The sequence below is a fragment of the Aquarana catesbeiana genome, linkage group LG05, assembly GCF_042186555.1.
Source record: "Aquarana catesbeiana isolate 2022-GZ linkage group LG05, ASM4218655v1, whole genome shotgun sequence".
NCBI classification, from domain to species: domain Eukaryota; kingdom Metazoa; phylum Chordata; class Amphibia; order Anura; family Ranidae; genus Aquarana; species Aquarana catesbeiana.
In genome coordinates, this window is record NC_133328.1 from 616758362 (window position 1) to 616782114 (window position 23753).

The 23753-nt window shown below is 42.0% G+C and overlaps 1 protein-coding gene across 2 annotated transcripts in view; it reads right to left on the minus strand.

Moving 5' to 3' along the window:
• The window catches only part of OC90 (otoconin 90), a 151457-nt gene that overhangs the window by 13843 nt on the left and 113861 nt on the right, over window positions 1-23753 (minus strand). For both annotated transcript variants that reach the window (XM_073632265.1, XM_073632264.1), the window contains one exon: window positions 19309-19398. In XM_073632265.1, coding sequence (XP_073488366.1) covers window positions 19309-19398 — 90 coding nt within the window. The remainder of the gene's footprint in view (window positions 1-19308; window positions 19399-23753) is intronic.

Consider the following 23753-nt stretch of genomic DNA (forward strand, 5'->3'; position numbering starts at 1 on the left):
CAGAGTATACGGTCCAGAATCACAACAGAGTATACGGCCCAAAATCACAGCAGAGTATACGGTCCAGAATCACAGCAGATTATACGGTCCATAATCACAGCAGAGTAAACGGCCCAGAATCACAGCAGAGTAAACGGCCCAGAATCGCAGCAGAGTATACAGTCCAGAATCACAGCAGAGTATACAGTCAGAATCACAGGACAGAGTATACAGCTCGGACTCACAGCAGAGTATACAGCCTAGAATCACAGCAGAGTATACAGCCCAGAATCACAGCAGAGTATACAGTGTAGACTCACAGCAGAGTATACAGCACAGACTCACAGCAGAGTATACAGTCCAGAATCACTGCACAGTATACAGTCTAGACTCACAGCAGAGTATACAGCCCAGACTCACAGCAGAGTATACAGTCCAGAATCACAGCACAGTATACAGTCTAGACTCACAGCAGAGTATACAGTCCAGAATCACAGCATACTGATCATCACTGTTCACATCATTAATTATCATCACATTGCATCACTGATCATCATCCCATTACTGATCACCAATGATCACATCATCAATGAACATCACATTGCTGGAACAGTGTGCCCTTGTACACCTTGTGCCCCCTAGAGTCCATGAGGTTATATCTATACAGGCTCTTATGTGACAGCCCAATGACCTGTAGAACATAGACAGGACTGTACTCACCAACCGCACTGTCTGCCCGGACACCTCCTGATCAGAGCTCAATGGGACCAGTACCAAAGAACTTTGGCAATAGTAGTACTCAATATAGTTCATTTATTGGATGCACAATTAAATTAAAAAACAACTATCCAATGAAAATGATGTAGTTAAAATCAAACAAAATAAAATAAATATCATTCTCATAGTTGAAGTACTCAGAATTATAATATATGCGATACCGCCACACTTCCTGGTGACAGAGGGTTAACATCAATAGGTACACTACATTGTCCAGATAATGACCGGATAGCTAGATAGCTCAATGAGCTATAAACAAGGCATTTCCCCGTTCTGCCTTGTGACATGATGGGGATCTACTGCTCCCTGTCATCGGGAGAAGTGATCGCTGTCATGTCAGTGGTAGCCCATCCCCCCACAGTTAGAATCACTTCCTCCCTAGGACACGCTTAACCCCTTGATTGCCCCCCCAGTGTTTAACCCCTTCCCTGCCAGTGTCATTTACACAGTAATCAGTGCATTTTTATAGCACTGATCGCTGTATAAATGACAATGATCCCAAAATAGTGTCAAAAGTGTCCGATGTGGGGGCGTGGCCTAGCAGGGCATGTGAACAGTCGTGTTCGACGGAGCTCCCACTGTTGATCCTACAGAGAATCCTCTCCTCGCCACACACAGCGCCCGCAAACGCACGGAACTGACCCCTAACAGTCTCCAGACACCAACGGACCCTAAAGCAGCAATTAGAACGGGTATGATGACCCGGGGGAACCGAGGAGACGCCGCAGCTTCGGCCTCCCAGGAATTCCAAGATGGCGCCGGGCACCCTCAGCCGCAGAGGACCCCACGAGGCCAGGACAAGAATCCGGAGCAAGGGGGTAAGCTACCTAAACTCCCTAAAACAAAAGACCAGCCCAAAGACATGATATATTATGCTCAGAAAATGGCAGGAACTCTGGAAGTTACACAGGCTGATTCACAGCACACAACAGTGTCAGCGGTGCAGGCAGACAGAGATAGTGCAGACAGGCTGGAGGACACTGCTTCCATGGAGTCTGTTCCTGATCCTATGCCTGCCTTGTTTGATATGCAGACAGAGGACAGTCCCCAACCATCACTGAGCGATATTCTGCAGGCAGTTCATAAATGCACAGCTTCGGTGGATGATCTCAAAGAGAAATTTGGGGGGCTAAGGGAGACAATCTCTCTACTACGCCATGATTTGCAAAAAATCAGAGAGAGAACCACCGCAGTAGAAGGGAGAGTGAGTGACATGGAGGACCACATGCCTCATCTGAACAGGGAAGTGAGAGTAGCAGCTCAGCAGGCCCACCAGGCGTTTGATAAAACAGATGACATCGAGAACCGCCTGAGACGCAACAACGTTCGTATTGTGGGGCTCCCCGAGAAGGTGGAGGGAAGGGACCCCACTAATTTTGTTGAAGGCTGGCTGCAGGAAATCTTTGGGAAAGAGGCGTTCTCACCCCTATACGCGGTGGAAAGGGCACACCGGGTGCCGCCGCATCCTCTTCCGCCCGGCAGCCCCCTGAGGTCAGTGCTTGCCAGACTTCTGAATTACAGGGATCGTGAGGTGGTGCTTCGTTTGGCCAGGGAAAAGGGAGCAATACACTTTAATGGAGCTAAAATATCCTTTTACCCAGACTTTTCCGCGGAAGTGCAGCGAAAAAGGTCTAAATTTATGGATGTTAAGAAAAGGTTACAACGTCTACAGTTAAAGTACGCCATGCTTTTTCCGGCCAGGCTGCGCATTACAGCAGGAGATCAAAATCACTTCTTTGAAAATGCCCAAGACGCAGCTGATTGGCTAGACCGCAATGAGCAGGGCCTCCGAAGACCAGGAAGGGAAAATGGAGACGGATGACAGAGTCGAATCCACACTAATTGGGCAAGACGGGCGCCCCATCACTTGTGCAGTTTTACAGAGTTCAAAGAGGACTTATGATAAAATTTCATTACCAGCGAATGGCAGTTCGATTGCAATCTGTGTTTGAACGCTCATAAGTTCAACCGCCTATTTGGCGTGCATGTCAGTGCAATGTGCGTTTTCAACCTACTGTTCAGGTTGCTGTGGCACAGATATCTTTGCCCTGTTGGCAAAAAGTTGAAGGTTAATGGTCAAAACCTGTGGGTGCTGAGAATCTTTTACTATGCCAAGTTAGCAATTACAAGAACAATGACTGTAACTCACTTATTGATTCAACAGTATAATCGCAGGAAAGCGCAGTGGCGCAGAGGTTCGTTTATCAGTTTTCTACCACATCTCCGGTGTACGTGCCTCTTTCATATAGCCCAAAAGGTGCTATGCCAAGTGACGATCACGTCTGAACTCAATACAGCTCACATCAGGGGCGCTAAGGGAAATGTATATGAGGATGCAGAAATGTTTTATATGCATAGATTAATTCACAACGGTTTGTTATGGCTAGTACACCTATAATGTCTTGGAATGTGCGGGGGGGTAAATGATCCTTTGAAGAGAACAATGATATCTACGGTTATGCGAAGGATCCACCCCGCCATAATTGGCCTGCAGGAGACTCACCTGCAGGACAATACGGTTAGCTTTCTGCAATATGCATGGGTGGGGAAGGCATATCATTCCACATACTCTGCTTTTTCCCGCGGAGTAAGTGTACTGATACACAAGGCCATAGCATACCAAGAGCTAGACTCTCTAATAGATATATCCGGTAGATTTATCTTTCTCCATTGCAAAATATATACAATTACCATGATTCTGGCATTTATATACATACCACCCCCGTTCTCGCGGGAAGTGTTGCAACTACTGGTTTCATATGTGACTAACAAACCTGACATTCCGATACTAATTATGGGGGACTTTAACTGTTGCCTGGACCCAAGAATAGACAGACACCCTCCTATGGTTCCACCCAGGGGTGGTCGGGGAACTGCCCTTAGCCGTCTCTTAATGGAAATAGGGTGGACTGACTTATGGCGGGTCCGTTACCCAAACCATAAGCAGTTTTCATGCTTCTCCAAGACACATGGTTCTCTGTCCCGAATAGACCTCTGTATTGGCACCCCAGATATGGTGGGATACACCTCGAGGGTGGAGTACTACCCACGCGGGGTATCTGATCATTCCCCACTAGTTATATGGTTGAATGCACAACCCTCCAGTCTATTATCTAAGGCCCCATGGAAACTAAATGCCTTCTGGCTTAAATTATTTACTTTGCATGAACGGATAGAGGCCCAGATCCATAAATTTCTTAGAATACATAGACAGCATACAGATATCCTGTACAAATGGGAACAGCTTAAAGCATATTGTACAGGATTATTTATTCAGGAAATAACTGTGGTTAAACAAAATACCTCGGTCCTACTAGAGCAGGCGGAGGACTTGGTGAGTCAACTAGAGTTGGCATTTGTGAATGATCCCACTGACTCTGCAAGGGAGGCATGGATCGCGGCTCAGGACTCCTTCGACCTCGTGCGATCCTCCGCTGCAGAACGTAAGAGATTTTTTTCGAAACTGGCATTTTATGAGGAGGGGCAAAAGACAGGCTGCCTATTAGCAAAAATTGCAAAATCACAACAACAATCGCCGGCTATAGGAGCCATACGAGCTGCCAATGGCAGGATAGTTAACGCTCCCGATGATATCATCTCCGAGCTGGCAAATTTTTATAGGGATCTATACAAATCTAGAGAGACCTACTCTGATGATGATCTCAATGCTTTTATGGCTAACATAAATCTACCCACACTGTCTGTTGAGGCGAGACGGCACCTGGACGCTCCAATAACCATAGAGGAGCTCCAGGTGGTGGTGAGTTCTTTCCCTACCTGTAAGGCGCCAGGGGAGGATGGTCTCCCAATGGAGGTATACTCACAGTACGGAGAAAAATTGTTGCCAGAACTACTAAAGGTTTTCAACACCAGCTTGGCTGAGGGTAGACTGCCAGAATCCATGACCAGAGCAAATGTGATTTTATTGCTTAAGCCAGGGAAGGATCCTGTTGACCCGGGTTCGTATAGGCCCATATCCTTACTCCAAAGTGATGTAAAAATCCTTGCTAAGGTCCTGGCAATTCGGGTCAATGGGATAATATCCTCAATCATACACCCAGATCAGGCTGGCTTTATGCCGCAGAAATCCACAGCTACAAATCTTAGAAGGCTATATATGAATATGCAAATACAGGCTGACAATGAGGGACACAGAGCTCTTCTATCCTTAGACGCCAGTAAGGCGTTTGACAGCGTTAGCTGGAGATACTTATGGGCGACACTGGACAAATTTGGCTTTGGACGGCGGTTTATAGCATGGACAAAACTGCTGTATGCGGCTCCTCAAGCCAACATTAGAGTAGCGAATAGGATGTGAGACGCTTTTGCTCTGGGTAGGGGGACGAGGCAAGGTTGCCCGCTGTCCCCCCTGCTCCGATCGCTATAGAACCTCTGGCGGCTCAAATAAGGGATAGTCCACAGATAGTGGGATTCAAGTATGGTGACTTGCATGAAAAGCTCATGTTACATGCGGATGACATGTTGCTATTCTTGGGAGACACTAGTCAATCACTACTGGGGGTAATGGATATAATAGAGCAATTTGGACATTTTTCAGGCCTGACTATAAATTGGTCTAAATCGGCCCTGATGATGTTGGACGAGAGCCGGGATGTGAGTCTGCCTGACTCTTGCCCCATTCCAACCACCACTGGATTTAAATACCTGGGCGTCCAGATATCCCCACGCGTTGGGGACTTCTGCTCTTTAAACATATTCCCATTGCTATCCCGCTTTCGTGACAAAATAAATACATGGAACAACCTAATGATGTCGCTAGCGGGTAAGGCAAATCTCATTAAAATGATTTTAATGCCCCAGTTATTATATTTCCTCCACAACTCACCAGTAGTGATACACTTAAAAGTTTTCAGAGTAGTCAATACCCTTTTTCGGCGACTGCTATGGCACAACAAAGCACCCAGAGTTCGGCTAGAGCAGTTGCAGTATCCAAAGGACGGCGGAGGGTTGGCGGTCCCCAACCCTTGGCTGTACTACATTGCGGCACAGTTGCAACACCTTGTGGGTTCTATGACACATGAACCAATGGGCTCAGCAGCGCGATTGATGCTTTTTGCTACGGGTGCTGAGACCATTCCTTTGGGTCTAGAGGCACAAATATTCGCGAAGTCTAACAAAAAAACTCCGACATTATCCCTGGTACAGAGAGTATGGAACAAAAGTAGACAATTACAAGGGGTGCAGGGATTTACAGAATACAGCCCAATATGGGGAAATCGCACATATGTTGAGCTAGCTAAGTTACAGCGTGAGCCCAGATGGAGGTCCCACGGGGTGACCATGCTCTTTCACATATTTAAACATGGTAAACTGCTGTCCTTTGCAGAATTGCAGACCACATTTGGGCTCCCAGACATTATGTACTATCCCTATATACAGCTTCGGCACGCAATTGCGGCGCAGGGAGACGCAGGTGAGTGGGAACTTTGTCCCACGCCTGTGTTCCATGTGTTGCAGTCAACCAGTGTAACCAAAGGGATTATTTCCATATGTTACCAAATGCTACTTACCAAGTACCTAGGTGCTTACCCATGTAAGGCAATTGATGCATGGAGAAGGGACCTGGGTCAGATAACTGAGGATCAATGGGAGGAAGCGTTACAAGCCATACCTACGTGTTCCCTCAACGTTGCGCAAAAAGTGTCCCAACTATATATAATACTTAGAGTGCACTACACTCCATCCAAGTTGCACAGGATGGGCAGAGTAGCGGACCCCATATGCTGCAGATGTCGGCAGCACAGTGCGGATCTTATACATCTTCTGTGGCATTGCCCGAAGCTCCATCGGTACTGGCATGAGGTGATTAATACACTAAATGGAGTGTTCCAAACGACGGTACCTGTAGATCGCATGTACTGTTTGTTTTTTTTTTTTTGTTTACAAAAGTTTTATTTGGAAGTTTGGATGAACAGACATTAGGTATAAAATGACATCAAAATATTGCATTAAAGTGATTGGTTGTATACAATGAAGGATGATATTTAACATCGTATAACAGATGTGGTTATATATAATGAACGAATGTTAATATATATAAATAAAGAAAAAAAAAAAGTAAGATATAACACAGCATCCTCATAAGGCAATGAGAGAAGATGATAATATTATGTTAAAGACAGTTAGGTTGGGTTCCAATAGGCCCATTTCTTTTTGTGAATATGGATAGTATCATTAAGGGTGTGATAAATCCACTCAGATAATCTAAGGAGTTCCATTCTAGTTATTACTTGTTGCCATGACAAATTAGTGGATTTCCAATTATAGGCCGTCATCCAGTGTATGGAACTGCACAGGGAGTGGAACAGTCTCAGACAGGGGGTAGGTATGCCTGGTATATTAGCATACAGCAAGCATATCTGAGGGGAAAGGGTGATTTTTTGTCTTGAGGATTGTTCTATTAAATCAGATGCTTTGTGCCATATACTGTTTATATGGCTGCAGCTCCAAAAAATGTGTAAGAGGGTACCCGAATCCGAGCATCCCCTAAAACAATTGGGGGAGATGGATGGGTAGAAAGTGTGAAGTTTTGAAGGGGTAAGGTACCATCTAGAAAAAATCTTAATTGGAGTTTCTCTAAAGGTGATAGCTCTATTACATTTGCGTAAATTTTCTGACATGGAGTGCCAATCCTCAACATTAATCGAGACATCCATATCCTCTTCCCTTTTGAGCATTTGAGTAGATTTATCTGGTACTCCAACACAATTAATATAATTATACAACCTGGAGATAAGGCCTCTGTCTCTAGAGGATAAAATACATATATGTTCAAAGGTTGTGTATGAAGGGTGTGTTTTTAGTGCAAAATATTTAGCATAGAAGGATTTGATTTGCTGGTATCTTGGGAATTCCTCAGCAGGTAAATTGTGTGTGGCTTGAAGTTCGGGGAATGAGATAAATTCCCATTTTTGCTGAAGAGATCTCAGTGTAATTAAATTTTTGTCAATCCAGGTAGAGAAAGATTGTCTGTTATTATAGGCACATATGAATCTAGGATCACCTAAAAAGGAGGCTAAAGGTGGTGTGTCTGAGGAGAGTTTGTAAATGTCTTTATATTTAGTCCATAACTGATAAAATTGAGCTATTATAATGTTTTGTTTCATAAGTCTGCTATATGACATAGAGTTGGACCATAGAATTCCCTGTAAATGGAATGGGAGGATTGAGATGGATTCAAACAGCTTCCATGGGGTGTTTATTGAGGGAGTGAACCATTGGGTAAGTTGTGTAAGTCTTGTGGCTAGATAATAAAGCCACAAATTTGGAAGGCCTAAGCCACCCATAGTATGTGGTCTATGCATTAATGCATAACTGCATTTTGTTTTTTTATCTGCCCATATGAATTTGTTGATTTCTCTTTGAAGGGAAGTCAGTTTAGATTTGGGAACATTGATAGGTAGGGCACGAAAATAGTACAGAAGTTTAGGAAGAATCGTCATCTTGATAGCACATATTCTACCAAGGAAGGAAATATGAAAAGAAGACCATGATTTTAGGAGGGATGTGATGTGCGAGAACAATGGGATATAATTAGATTTATACAAAAGGTTGTGAGATGAGGAGATTGTGACACCTAGGTATTTGAATGAGCTGGAACACCAATCAAATGGAAATTTTTTTAATAATAGGGATTGGAGATTTTGGGAATAATTAATTGGTAAGGCAGAACATTTATTGGAATTGATTTTGAGGCCTGAGATGGATTGGAAAGATTTAAGTTCTTTTAGGAGGGATGGAATAGAAGTGAGGGGGTCTGTGAGGAATAGAAGAGCATCATCTGTGTATAGACTGAGTTTGAATTCTCTATCACCCTTAGTGTAGCCTTTTATATCAATGCTATTCCTAATCTTGTGGGCTAAGGGTTCAATTGCCAAAGCGAACAATAGAGGTGAAAGGGGGCATCCCTGTCTGGTGCCTCTACTGAGGGGAAAAAAATCTGAGTTATGTCCTGGGAGTCTAATTCTAGTTTGAGGGTTGTGGTAGAGTGCATTAAAACCTTGTAAGAATTTTTCTGAAATTCCGTATTTGGGTAATAGATAATTTAGATATGACCAGCTAACGCTGTCAAACGCCTTATGAATATCTAGACTGAGAAGGCATAATTTGTGGGAGGTTAGATTGGCATCTTGGATAATATTGGTAACTAGTCTAGTATTATCGACTATCTGTCGACCGGGGATAAAACCGGTTTGGTCTATATATATTAGATTGGTAATGACTGCTGCTAGTCTGTCTGAAAGCAATCTACCAAAAATTTTAAGGTCATTGTTAAGGACTGATATAGGTCGGTAGTTTTGGGGTAGAGAATGATCTTTAAGTGGTTTGGGGATAAGGGAAAGGTTTGCTAGAAGCATTTCATCTGGGAAATGATTACCATTGAGAATATGGTTAAAGAGTTTGGATAGATATGGGGTTAGGAGGGAGGAATATTTTTTATAGTATGAAGATGAGAAGCCATCTGGGCCAGGGGCAGTAGATGTTTTAAGAGATTTAATAATTTTGCTTATTTCTGCTTCTGTGCATGGCGCGTTAAGGGATTCTATTTGAAGAGCATTAAGAGTAGGTAGTTGAATGTTGTCTAGCCATGATTTAGAATGTTGGTCAAGAGATGGTTGTGGGCTACAAAGTAAGTCTTTATAGAAGGAGGAAAAGATTTCCAGCACCATTTGTGGATGAGTAATCATATTTCCAGAATGATCTCTAAGCTTATATTATGAGGGGGTTTATGATCATGGTTGAGTTTTTTGGCGAACATGGCAGAAGGGGAGTTACTGTGTAGTAAGAATTTAGCTTTTGAGAATCTTAAGGATTTTTCTGTGTTTGCTGATAATATTTGATCTAGAGCTTTGCGTTTATCTTGAATTTGTTTTGTGACTTCTTGAGAGGAGTTTTGTTGTAACTTATTGTAGAGAAGGTTTAGATCTCTGGTAAGATTTTTTATGTTTGTGAGTTTTTCTCTGTTTCTTTTGGCCGCTATGCTGATTAGATGGCCGCGTAGAACTGCTTTGTGTGCTGTCCAGAGAGTTGTGGGGGAGATATCATCAATAGCGTTTTCAGTGAAGTAGTTTTCAATGTGTGAAGAGATAGTTTGTGTTATTAAAGGGTCAGTTAGAATAGAATCGTTTAGTCGCCAATTGTAAGGGGAAGGAGAGAGACCTATGTGAGATGTTTCAAAGTAGGTAATATCATGGTCAGACCAGGGGCAGGGATGGATTAGGGCATTGTAAGAATTAGCCAATAATATGGGTGTACAAAAGATATAATCCAGTCTAGCATAGACGTCGTGGGGGTAAGAATAGTGTGTATAGGCCCTAAGCCCTACATTGTGGGATCTCCATGAGTCTATAAGTTGAAAATTATTTAAATAACGGTTTATAGACTTGGAGAATGCTTTAGAAGAGGGGGAAGTTTTACTTCTGTCTAGGGTTGGGTGTGCAGTTAGGTTAAAATCGCCCCCTAGAATTATATGAGGTGAGCTGTATTGGTCAAGCTTATCAAAGAAATTTGTGAAAAAGGTAGATTGAGATTCGTTTGGAGCATAGACTGAAGCTAATGTTATTGCTTTATTATCAACAAGACCTTTGATGATAATATATCTACTATCAACATCTTTATATATGTTTTGTATGTCTAGGATAATGGTGTTGCGTATAAATATGGCTACACCTCGAGTTTTATTGTGGAAGGTGGTGTAATAAAACTGATTGTATGTCTTGTCAAAATAATTGGGGTGGCTATTGGATGAAAAGTGGGTTTCCTGTATGAGGATAATATCTACTCCCAATCTTTTATAGTGTTGGAAGGCTTTTTTACGTTTGTGGGGTGAGTTAAAGCCCTGGACGTTATGTGATATTACTCTAAGGACCATTATATGTAAGTGGGGTAATAAGCTTATGAATAGAATCCAACTTGAGCATGAGATGTGCTATATACCAAAATATTTTTGGTGTGTGTTTGGTAAGTGAAATATTAATGTTTCTGAAATAGAGGGGAGAAAAGTAATGTGAGAATACAAGGAATATTATGTATAGTAAAACATACCATGAGAGTGATGTGCCATAATAAGAGCAATTATACCAACATTCAGATCTATGTGGTCGTAAGATGTCATGAAAACTTCCATTTTTTAACAAAAATATGTTTTTTGCCTTAAGGGCAATAAAATTGTGAAAAAACAAAATATAAAATAGTAACAAAGGGACAAGAAACATCCTGTCACTAATAAATGAATTAACTTCAAGAGGACAATACAGTCCTAGTCCTGCGAGTGCCACCAGGCGCGACAACAAAAATCAGTGGCGTCGCAACTGATAACACTAGCAGGAATGGGGGACAATCCAGCGGCGGCGGATGTCACAGGCCTTAATACTGAGATAATTTAAAGTTTTAAATACAAAACCATATAAAGTAACCAGGGGGGAGATGAAAATTGCAAAAAATGGGGGGGGGGGAGGAGTGGGGGGGGAGGGGAAAGGGGGGAGGAAGGGGGGGGGGAGGGGGGAGGAGGGGGCATGTACTGTTTGTTAGGGGTACTGGATGAGGTAATCCCAGAGGAACAAACTAAAGTGGCTTTCTCCAGGGCTCTCTTTCAAGCTAGAAAACTTATACTAATGGCATGGAAGTCTGCAGTACCGCCCTCTGTCAAAATGTGGATAACGCATATGGGTAAAACTCTAATTATGGAAAAATATATATATCAACATAGAGGTTGCCCACATAGGTTTGAACGCATCTGGGCAAGTTGGTTAGACACACCAGGACTTAGTCCGAGAGAACTAGTTATGACAAGGCTCTTACAGGGTCCTTAGATAAATAAATTAATGAAATTGGGAAGGATGTATAATATATGCGAATTGGAAGGATGTTGGGAGTCAATTATATTTAAAATTGTATAATGAAAATTAGAGGGCTCTGTAGTAATACTATAAGAACCTATGCTATATACACTGTATGAATATGACACTGAAATGTAGAAAACTGTGCACCGGAAGATGTATTTACCTAAAATGTTCAATAAAAACCTTTTTGATTTAAAAAAAAAAAGTGTCCGATGTGTCCGCCATAATGTCGCAGCCAAAAAAAATTAAATAAAATAAAAATTGCAGATCGCCGCCATTACTAATAAAAAAAAATGCCATAAATTTATCCCCTATTTTGTAGATGCTATAACTTTTGCACAAATCAATATACGCGTATTGAGTTTTTTTTACCAAAAATATATAGAAGAATACATATCGGCCTAAACTGAGGAAAAAATTAGGTTTTTTATATATTTTTTGGGGATATTTATTATAGCAAAAAGTAAAAAATATTGCTTTTTTAAAAAAAATTTCACGCTTTTTTTGTTTATAGCGCAAAAAATAAAAACCGCAGAGGTGATCAAATACCACCAAAAGAAAGCTCTATTTGTGGGAAAGCAAGGACGTCAATTTTGTTTTAGTGTAACATCACACGACTGCGCAAATTGTCAGTTAAAGCGACACAGTGCCGAATCACAAAAAGTGCTCTGGTCAGGAAGGGGGTAAAATCTTCCGCGTCTGAAGCGGTTAAGAGAAGGTGTCATGGCGGACTGCAAGCATTTCTGAACAAGTTCAAGGTGAATCTGTCCCAGTAGAAAGGCTCAGGACAGGCTGAGCATCCTCTCATTACATACAAGGAGGACGCCCAGTTTCATTTGGACAGACAGTGTCCAAACCTCAAATCTAGCTTACAACTGATAATGGGATCTGTCAACAAAGTACCAAAAATGCTTATTTTTATAGCAAACACCTCATTAACAAAGAGAACTATGTAGAATTTTTCAATGCTAGAGTTATCAGAACAAGACCATTCAAAATGATAAGCAGCAATTTTCTAATATTTTTCTTAAAGTGGTCCTAAAGCCTTAAGGCTTTTTTTTACCTTAATACATTCTATGCGTTAAGGTGAAAACCCTTCTGTGTCAGAGTATCCCCTCCCCAGCCCCCCTTCATACTTACCAGAGCCCGATCTTGATCCTGGGTGTGTCCGAGAGCTGGTTGGCTCTCTCCCTGCTCACTGGGCAGATTGATAGCAGTGCAGCTGTCAATCAAATCCTTGCCAGAACGGGGACTCCCGCATCGCATGTCACGCGGGAGTGACATCACATCGGCCGGAGCCACGAACCCGGAAGAAACGCTGAGGGAACATGCCAGCTCCCTCAGTGGTGACCGGGAGGCGGAGCGGGCAGGGCTGTCTTTAAGGCAGGGCAAAAGGGCCCTGTCATTGTTGTGGGGCCCAAAGCAGCTGCCTCATAATTGCCAGCTATCCCAGTTTAAATTCCCTTGTCCTTTGAAGTTTTAGTCCTGTGCTGTGTCCCAATATCTCAGTGTGAAGTGCTGGTACTAATGCTGCCCAGCTCTGTCTTATTGTTGTGTACAGATGACTCACCTGCAGACCCTGTGTTTACATGCAAATAACCGGCATTCATAAGTAAATAGCTGCGGCCGGCGGCATTCATATGTATATCATGCTCCCCCTGCAGTGAGGAGATGATGTGCTGTAACCTCTAGCAACCAATCAGTGAGCAGTATTACTGTACAGTATTCTCTAGCAACCAATTAACAAGCAGAAATCATTTTCTGTAACCTCTAGCAACTAATCAGTGAGCCGTAATGTGTGCTGTAACCTCTAGCAACCAGTCAGTAAGCAGTAATGATATGCTGTAACTGCTGGCAACCAATCACAATTGCTGCCTGATCTGATACAGTAAACAGATTTTAAGTCTAGCTGCTGTTTATTGTATGTCTCAAAGCAGATGGAGAGTGAAATTGCATGGGGGGGGGGCCCAAGAAAATCAATATTAGAGACGGCCCTGGGTGTGGGTGCTTCGTTCTAAGGTAAGTATTTCATAATGAGCTAGTATGCAGTGCATACTAGCTCATTATGCCTTAGCCTTACAGTTTTTTTTTCTTCCAGGGCATACAACTGGTTTAATGAAATTAACAACAGGTGCACTAGATGGGCAACAATGAGACGACCTCCAAAACAGGAATGGTTTTACAGGTGGAGGCCACCGACATTTGTTTTCCCTACTCATCTTTTCTGACTGTTTTTCACTAGTTTTGCATTTGGCTATGGTCAGTGTCACTACTTGTAGCATGAGGCGATACCTGGACCCTATAGAGGTTGCACAGGTGGTCCAACTCCTCCAGGATGGCACATCAATACGTGCCATTGCCAGAAGGTTTGCTGTGTCTCCCAGCACAGTCTCAAGAGCACGGAGGAGATTCCAGGAGACAGGCAGTTACTCTAGGAGAGCTGGACATGGCCATAGAAGGTCCTTAACCCATCAGCAGGACCGCTATCTGCTTCTTTGTGCAAGGAGGAATCGGATAAGCACTGCCAGAGCCCTACAAAATGACCTCCAGCAGGCCACTGGTGTGAATGGCTCTGACCAAACAATCAGAAACAGACTTCCTGAGGGTGGCCTGAGGGCCCCACATCCTCTAGTGTGCCCTGTGTTTACTGCCTGGCACCGTGGATCTCGATTGGTATTTGCCATTGAACACCAGAAGTGGCAGGTCCGCCACTGGTGTCCTGTGCTTTTCACAGATGAGAGCAGGTTCATCCTGAGCACATGTGACAGACGTGAAGGGGTCTGGAGAAGCCACGGAGAACGTTATGCTGCCTGTAACGTCGTTCAGCATGACCAGTTTGGTGGTGGGTCAGTGATGGTCTGGGGAGGCATATCCATGGAGGGATAAGATCTCTACAGTCTTGACAATGGCACCTAGACTGCCATTAGGTATCAGGATGAAATCCTTGAACCCATTGTCAGACTCTACGCTAGTGCAGGGGATTCTGGGTTCCTCCTGGTGCACGACAATGCCCCGCCTCATGTGGCAAGAGTATGCAGCCAGTTCCTGGAGGATGAAGGAATCAATACCATTGAATGGTCCCCATGCTTGCCTGACCTAAATCCAATAGAACATCTCTGGGAGATTACGTTTCGGTCCATTCAAAGCTGACAGGTTGCACCTCAGTCTGTTCAGGAGCTTAGGGATGCCCTGGTCCAGATCTGGGAGAAAATACCCCAGAACACCATCTGTCGTCTCATTAGGGGCATGCCCCAACGTTGTCAGGCATGCATACAAGGACGTGGGGGTCATACAAATTACAGAGTACCATATTGAGTTGCTGCAAAGAAATTTCAGCAAAATGGACTAGCCTGCTCCATCGTTTTTTCACTTTGATTTCTGGGGTGTCTTTGAATTCAGCCCTCTGTAGGTTAATAATTTTCATTTCCATCAAACGATGTGGCATCATTTAATTCCTAACACATTACCCAGTCCAAATCAGTATAGATACCCAGCATGATATTTTCCCCCATTGAGATCTGATGTGTTTTCAAAGCGTTCCTTAAATTTTTTTTTTTTTGAGCAGTGTATTTTCAGGGGTTCTGTAGTAGCCCATAGGGAAGGTTTAGTGTTCGGAAGTAAATTGAAAAATAGCAATAAAATAACATAGTAAAAAAGGGGGCAGCCAGGATATTTCTCCCATTTAATTCGCTTTAATTAAACAAAGCAAATTAAAAGGCTTTATGAACAACCTCATATAATAATAAAAAAAGCAATTGGTATTTAACTGTATGGTCTCTCTTTTTAACAACCTCCTTTTCAATAATGAGAATATTTCTCTAAAAAAAATAATACAAATACATGCTCATTGAAAATACACTATTTTCTTTTTTTGCCGGATGTAATGAAAGAATTTAAAAAGATGGAGACCGGTAAATACTATATTAACAAATCATTCATTTTGTTCCTCTATCCATCCTTTTGCCATTATTCTTATATAAATTCCAAGCATCCAATTACGGAACATTGCAGGCCTGCGAGATATCTCCTAATTAATGACATTCACAAGGCACACAGGCTCCCTCCGGCTCTTGGCCTGTCAATGACAGGAGTCTCTTTTATCCCGTAGTGTCTCCTTCACTCACCTTGCTTGGAAATGGCCTGTCTCCCGCTATATTTAGATTGCAGAGATTTCACAGTGGTTGGTAATGTCAGCAGGGCACTGGAGTCATCATGGGGCGATGGGCACATCTGGGCGTCCCCCGAGGCACTGAGATGGTACAGCTGCTTGCTTGGCACCAAATCTTAGGGGACTGATAGAACTCTCTCTTTCCCACAGATGCCATTAAATATGTCAACATTTGTTTGAATAAACCATACAGGGCCTTTTTTTTTTTTTTATCAAAACGTTTGAGGACCAACTTTATCCAATCCTCTGAAATATAAACTTTTTTTTTAAGGAAGAGTAAAATTGCCTAGGTATTAATATGTATCTGTCCATCCATATCTGTCCATCCAGTACACAATTTACACAGCTCAGCCACACAGCACAGCCCTGTCTAGAAAGGAACAGGTTTTACTGTGCTGCAGTTTCACATTCACTTACAGGTCTACTGCCCCTTACCCAGCCTACGAATCGACAGTGATAGCAGAGAATCGAATTGTTACATTCCCAGATTGCAAGCAATTGCGCTGCAAGTTTGAAAATGACTTGCCAGGCTATACAAGTTTGTTGCACAATTGCAGCAAGTCTGCATTGCATGACTCCAGATCAACTTTCTTCGCAAACGTTCTGCAAGTCTGCTGCAAGTTCTGGTTCAGTGATGTTGTGCTATAGTCATCCCACCATAGGGGGTCACTGTGGCTGAATTTTCACGTTGTACAGTGCCTTGAAAAAGTATTCACATCCCTTGAAATTTTCCACATTTTGTTATGTTATAACCAAAAACATAATTGTATTTTGTTGGGATTTTATGTGATAGATCAACACAAAGTGGCACAAAATTGTGAAGTGAAAGGAAAATGATAAATTATTTTCATTTTTTTTACAAATAAATATGTGAAAAGTGTGGCGTGCATTTGTATTCAGCCCCCTTTACTCAGATACGCCTAACTAAAATCCAGTTGCACCAATTGCCTTCAGAAGTCGCCTAATTAGTAAATAGAGTCCACCTGTGTGTAATTTAATCTCAGTATAAATACAGCTGTTCTGTGAAGATCTCAGAGGTTTGTTAGAGATCCTTAGTGAACAAACAAGAAACACACCAGACAGGTCAGGGATAAAGTTATGGAGAAGTTTAAAGCAGGATTAGGTTATAAAAAAAGATCCCAAGCTTTCAACATCTCACGGAGCACTGTTCAATCCATCATCCGAAAATGGAAAGAGTATGGCACAACTGCAAACCTACCAAGACATGGCCGTCCACCTAAACTGACAGGCCGGGCAAGGAGAGCATTCATCAGAGAAGCAGCCAAGAGGCCCATGGTAACTCTGGAGGAGCTGCAGAGATCCACAGCTCAGGTGGGAGAATCTGTCCACAGGACAACTATTAGTCGTGCTCTCCACAAATCTGACCTTTATGGAAGAGTGACAAGAAGAAAGACATTGGTGAAAGAAAGTCATAAGAAGTCCTCTTTACAGTTTGATAGAAGCCATGTGGGGGACAAAGCAAACATGTGGAAGAAGGTGCTCTGGTCAGATGAGACCAAAATTGAACTTTTTGGCCTAAAAGCAAAATGCTATGTGTGGTGGAAAACTAACACTGCACATCACCCTGAACACACCATCCCCACCGTGAAACATGGTGGTTGCAGCATAATGTTGTGAGGATGCTTTTCTTCAGCAGGGACAGGAGAGCTGGTCAGAGTTGATGGGAAGATGGATGGAGCCAAATACAGGACAATCTTAGAAGAAAACATGTTAGAGTCTGCAAAAGACTTGAGACTGGGGTGGAGGTTCACCTTCCAGCAGGACAACGACCCTAAACATACAGCCAGAGCTACAATGGAATGGTTTAGATCAAAGCATATTCATGTGTTAGAATGGCCCAGTCAAAGTCCAGACCTAAATCCAATTGAGAATCAGTGGCAAGACCTGAAAATTGCTGTTTACAGAGACTCTCCATCCAATCTGACAGAGCTTGAGCTATTTCACAAAGAAGAATGGGGAAAAATGTCACTCTCCAGATCAGGGGTCTTCAAACTATGGCCCTCCAGCAGTTCAGGAACTACAATTCCCATCATGCCCAGTCATGTCTGTGAATGTCAGAGTTTTACAATGTCTCATGGGATGTGTAGTTCCGCAACAGCTGGAGGGCCCTAGTTTGAAGATGCCTGCTCTGGATGTACAAAGCTGGTAGAGACATCACCAAAAAGACTTGCAGCTGTAATTGCAGTGAAAGGCGGTTCTACAAATTATTGACTCAGGGGGGCTGAATACAAATGCACCCCACACATATTTATTTGTAAAACATTTTGAAAACCATTTATCATTTTCCTTCCACTTCACAATTATGTGCCACTTTGTGTTGGTCTATCACGTAAAATACATTTACCTTTTTGGTTGTAACATGACAAAAAATGGAAAATTTCAAGGGGTATGAATACTTTTTCAAGGCACTGTAGACTCGCAGAGCTCTTCCTGTAGACTCAGCACTGCAACTTTGCTCCTGCTAGAGACTTGCCACACAAAATTTGCTGCAAATTGAAAAATTGTCAGCTCAAGCTTGTGCTTCAATGTGCAGAAAGTTAACAGTCTTACAATTCAACACTGCCACAAATACAGTATGTGGCAAGTTATCCTTGCTATCTGGGTAGGAGGCAGACTGATGGGCTTGCTCTTCCTATCTATCAGTATGCTTCTTGCACTCCGGTGCAACTGATTGGCTCCTTGTGCTACTTCTTTCTGCTCCTCTCTAAGCTCTGTTGTACAGAGACTTCAGAAGGCTAATGCTAAAACAAATCCAGATATTTACACTATTTGCATGTAAAAAATACATTTGAAAGAATGATAATTGGGTAAAATTCACTATTTGTATTACAATGCATTAAAGTCAAATAAAAAGGAGAAAATAAGGTGTTTTTTTAGGGGTGCAAAGGAATTTAAAAGGCTCCTGAGGGTTATAAGCCCCTTTCCACTATACTGGAACAAGCTCTGTTTGTGGTAGTTAATACTATACTGGAGTTGTTCTTATGCCAAAAAAAATGTATCTTATTAGCTGGAAACATGACATTAAATATTGAGGAACAAAGGAACCCCAAATTCTAACCTTTTTATTTTCAAATAGACCAAAACGTTGAAAAAAGTTTTTTGTGCTTTTTTTCCTCAATATTTTTAAGCCTTCATTTTTACAAATAAACATTTTATACAGGGTGCACTCGTGACGCTGGCTTCACAGAAAAATTATGGGGTTTCTAAAGAAAGTATCTTGCAGGAGCAGTTTGCTTTTAGATGTTTTCTCTGTAATTGAAAGCCTCTAAAAGGCCGTACAGAGCAAAGTTGTAGGTGTTGGGAAGGGGTGGTTTCCTTCTCCTCTACATCATCCAGAATTCTGAATCTAAGCTATTGAGCTCTATAAGTGGGCCTTTGTCACAGTATAATTTAAAATTAGTCCAGTAAATGTGTACATTTTAGGAAAGGAAGAATAGAGGTAGGAGATATATAGTATGCAAAACACTATGCATTCTTTTACACTTTTTAGGATTGACCCACCTTGTTCTATGGACTCGCCAACATCGTTATCTGTTCCCACAGATACGTCCGAATTTAAAGTACTCTCCTCCGCTATCTTGAAGCCTGACTCTGTGCAAAGAAAGTTTACACTATGAATATTCATTTATTAAAATATATTTAAACCCAAATAATTGAATTCCATGCTACCATAGGGGTGCGCACAGGGTGTGCCTGGGCACATCCTAATCACCCTGTGTGGCGCAGATTTCCCCTGTTTAAACCCCTGATATTTCACCAAAGCCCCCTAACTGGGCCCCTAAAAAAAAAAATGTCAAAAATAAAATAATACAAATAAAAACTACACCATCCACTGCCCTACTGACACCAATCTATGCCCTACTGACATTGCCAGTATTTATACATATGCACACACACATGTGTTTGAGCTTTGATGTGCACACCCTAATGCAATAGGCTGTGTGCACACCTATGCATGCTACTTGTTGAACCTGGTTCTGTAAAGTGAAAAGAATAGACTTTAATGCTTTTAATTTTTTTTTCTTGCTTGCTCAGTTTAACTGCTGTATTGTCATCCTTTCCTGTGCACTCCTGAGTTGGACTACAAGCAGCTGTTCCAACTGTGCCGCTGCACCACCACCGATGCAGCACTGCAGTAAAACTGTGGTATATGGCTATCACTGGATGTGCACAGGGAGAGAAAAGGAGAAGACAAAAAAAAAAAAAAAATACAATCCCATTATACTTTTTTTTGTTTTAATTTTTTTTCAAAACTAAGAATTATTTGGTAACAAAGCAACACACGGATTATTTTTGTGTGGGGGGTGCAAACTAGGCTCTCTCTTGGAAATATTATCTTGGAAATGTATTTTTATGTTCTATGTGATCTATAGACGAATAGTCCTACATAGTCTTTTTATGCAACTCTGTAAAAAAAAAAAAAAAGATTAATGAAAATAACATTTAAATATTAATGATAAAAATAGAGATATAAAAAAAATCAGCAGAACAATAATAGCTAGGGAGGGGGAGGAAGGTGTTCATTAGGGCTAATTAGAGTTAAATAAGGATTAATCAGGGGTTAACTGCATTTTATTAAAGAAAAATAACTGATATCAGAGGCTGATCAAAGGTAACACCTTTGATCTACAAATGAAAGTAATAGTAAGTACAATGAAACAATACATCCTTGCAGACTATCTGACTTTTGACAGCAGCTCCTGCTGTGCAATATAAAGCAACTCCCAGCTGTCATTTTGGCAGCTGGTAATTACCAGTAATAGTGCAGAAGGGAGCAGCATCAAGTGGAGAGGAGCTGGACATAAGAAATTAGTCTTAAAAACACTGAAGCATCTCTTACATTGAAAATCCTCATGTGGTACAATATGACATGAATGGTTTCTATTTTTACACAAATAGAGTTCACTAGAAGTGAGGTAGACAAGCTTAGAGAGGTGGAGATCAACTCTGATGTTTGATTTTAGGTGTCAAAGGCTTTAGGTTTTAGGTATGCAGCGCAGTATAATAGGTTCACTTTAAAGCTGGAGAGTTTTAAATTCCCATCACTTTCTTTCCCAGTAAGAATGGTCACCAGGACTAACATAGAGAGTGAATCTCCCCACAAGGGCACAGGCAGCAATAAATACCTGACAGTGGTTCTAGGACTTCTCTACCCAACCCAGCTCAATTTCCAGCTCAAAGTAATACAGGGTGCCATGAAGAGGCCTTGCAGCTTAAGTATGCATTTGCAAATGTGTGCTAACTAAACCCCTGTTTTTAACGCATACTGTTGGACAGGTTAATTTGGTTGGTAAGCAGACTGGTTGGTGAGTTGAGCTGGGAACTTTCTCTGGTTTTGTCTTTCATCTTTTTGTCTTTGCTCTTCCATGTGTTTCTTACTGTGAAGGCGAGTTATAGGTGGGGACAGGGGCCATCTGTTTGTTACTGGTGTAAATTTGGTCAGGGGACACACTGGGCACCTTTGCTACCATTGTGCTATGTGCTGGGTGTCCAGTGTGCCCCTATGTCTTTAATGGAGGATTGAGCTACCTCCAGGCCCACCTGCCCCTTATCTATCCATTAGAATTCATGTGCTTCCATTGTGGAGACCCTCATAATTTTAGAAGGTTTAGGACTGCAAGTAATACAGGGTGCCGTGAAGGGGCCTTGCAGCTTACACACACATTTGCAAATCTGTGCTAACTAAACCCGTGTTTTTAACGCAGACTGTTGGACAGGTTAATTCGGTTGGTAAGCAGACTTGGTGAGTTGGTGAGTTGAGCTGGGAATTTTCTCTGGTTTTGTCTTTCATGTGTCTGTATACTTGCCTGGTCAGAGTGCCTGCCTGTAAAGCCATACAGGCCAGGTCACTTGCTCCTTGTGTGTCTGTATACCCGTCTGCACAGTAAATACACACCCAAATCTTCAGCACCGCTCCAAACCACCTCAGTTGGTAGTTCAAAATCTGTTAAGCCGCGTACACACGAGCGGAATGTCCGACAGAAAAAGTCAGACGGAAGCTTTTCAGCGTCTATTCCGATCGTGTGTATGCCTCATCGGACTTTTTTTTTTCGAAAATTCTGACGGACCTAGAAATGGAACATGTTCTAAATATTTCCAACAGAACCAATTCCTATCGCGAAAACGATCGTCTGTATGCTGTTCCGACAGAGCAAAAACGATGCATGCTCTGAAGCAAGTACGAGACGGATGCATGTGCGGCTCCTGCAGCAACTTGTCTCCTAGAGAGGGTTAACTGGAACTGCTTCCTATAGTGCCTTGAAAAAGTATTCACACCCCTTGAAATTTTCCACATTTTGTCATGTTACAACTAAACACATAAATGTATTTTATTGGGATTTTATGTGATAGACCAACACAAAGTGGCACATAATTGTGAAGTGGAAGGAAAATGATAAATGGTTTCCAAACATTTTAACAAATAAATGTCTGAAAAGTGTGGTGTGCATTTGTATTCAGCCTCCATATACTTCAATACTTTGTAGAACCTCCTTTCTCTGCAATTACAGCTGCAAGTCTTTTTGGGGATGTCTCTACCAGCTTTGCACATCTAGAGAGGGACATTTGTGCCCATTCTTCTTTGCAAAACATCTCAAGCTCTGTCAGATTGGATGGAGAGTGTCTGTGAACAGCAATTTTTAAGTCTTGCCACAGATTCTCAATTGGATTTAGGTCTGGACTTTTACTGGGCTATTCTAACACATGAATATTCTTTGATCTAAACCATTCCATTGTAGCTCTGGCTGTATGTTTAGGGTCGTTGTCCTGCTGGAAGGTAAACCTCGGTCTCAAATCTTTTGCAGACTCTAACAGGTTTTCTTCTAAGATTGCCCTGTATTTGGCTTCATCCATCATCCCATCAACTCGGACCAGCTTCCCTGTCCCTGCTGAAGAAAAGCATCCCCACAACATGATGCTGCCACCACCATGTTTCACGGTGAGGATGGTGTGTTCAGGGTGATGTGCAGTGTTAGTTTTCCACCACACATAGCATTTTGCTTTTAGGCTATAAAGTATAATTTTGGTCTCATCTAATCAGAGCATCTTCCACATGTTTTCTGTGTACCCCCACATGGCTTCTCGCAAACTGCAAACGGGACTTCTTATGGCTTTTTTTCAACATTGTCTTTCTTCTTGCCACTCTTCCATAAAGGTCAGATTTGTGGAGAGCACGACTAATATTTGTCCTGTGGACAGATTCTTCTACCTGAGCTGTGCATCTCTGCAGATCCTCCGGAGTTACCATGGGCATCTTGGCTGCTTCTCTGATTAATGCTCTCCTTGCCCGGCCTGTCAGTTTAGGTGGACAGCCATGTCTTGGTAGGTTTGCAGTTGTGCCATACTCTTTCCATTTTCAGATGATGGATTGAACAGTGCTCTGTGAGATGTTCAAAGCTTGGGATATTTTTTATAACCTAACCCTGCTTTAAACTTCTCCACAACTTTATCCCTGACCTGTCTGGTGTGTTCCTTGGCCTTCATGATGCTGTTTGTTTAGTAAGGTTCTCTAACAAACCTCTGAGGGGCTTGAATACAAATGCACGCCACACTTTTCAGATATTTATTTGTAAAACAATTTTAAAACCATTCATTATTTTCCTTCCACTTCACAATTATGTGCCACTTTGTGCCACTTTACATAGGTCGGACTTGATGGACTTGTGTCTTTTTTCAACCTCACCTACTATGTAACTATATGTAACTATGTGTTGGTCTATCACATAAAATCCCAAAAAATACATTTGTGGAAAATTTTAAGAGGTATGAATACTTTTTCAAGGCACTTTATGTCCATCTGTCAGGCTATGCATATATTTTAGTTCTCTGACACATCAGGAAAAGTCTCAGTTCTTCTGTTACATTCTTTACAGTATGTAACACGTAAAAAAATATGTGGAGGAGGAGAGTGGAGAAAGGAGTGTCAATGAATTAGATGAGTGCCTACA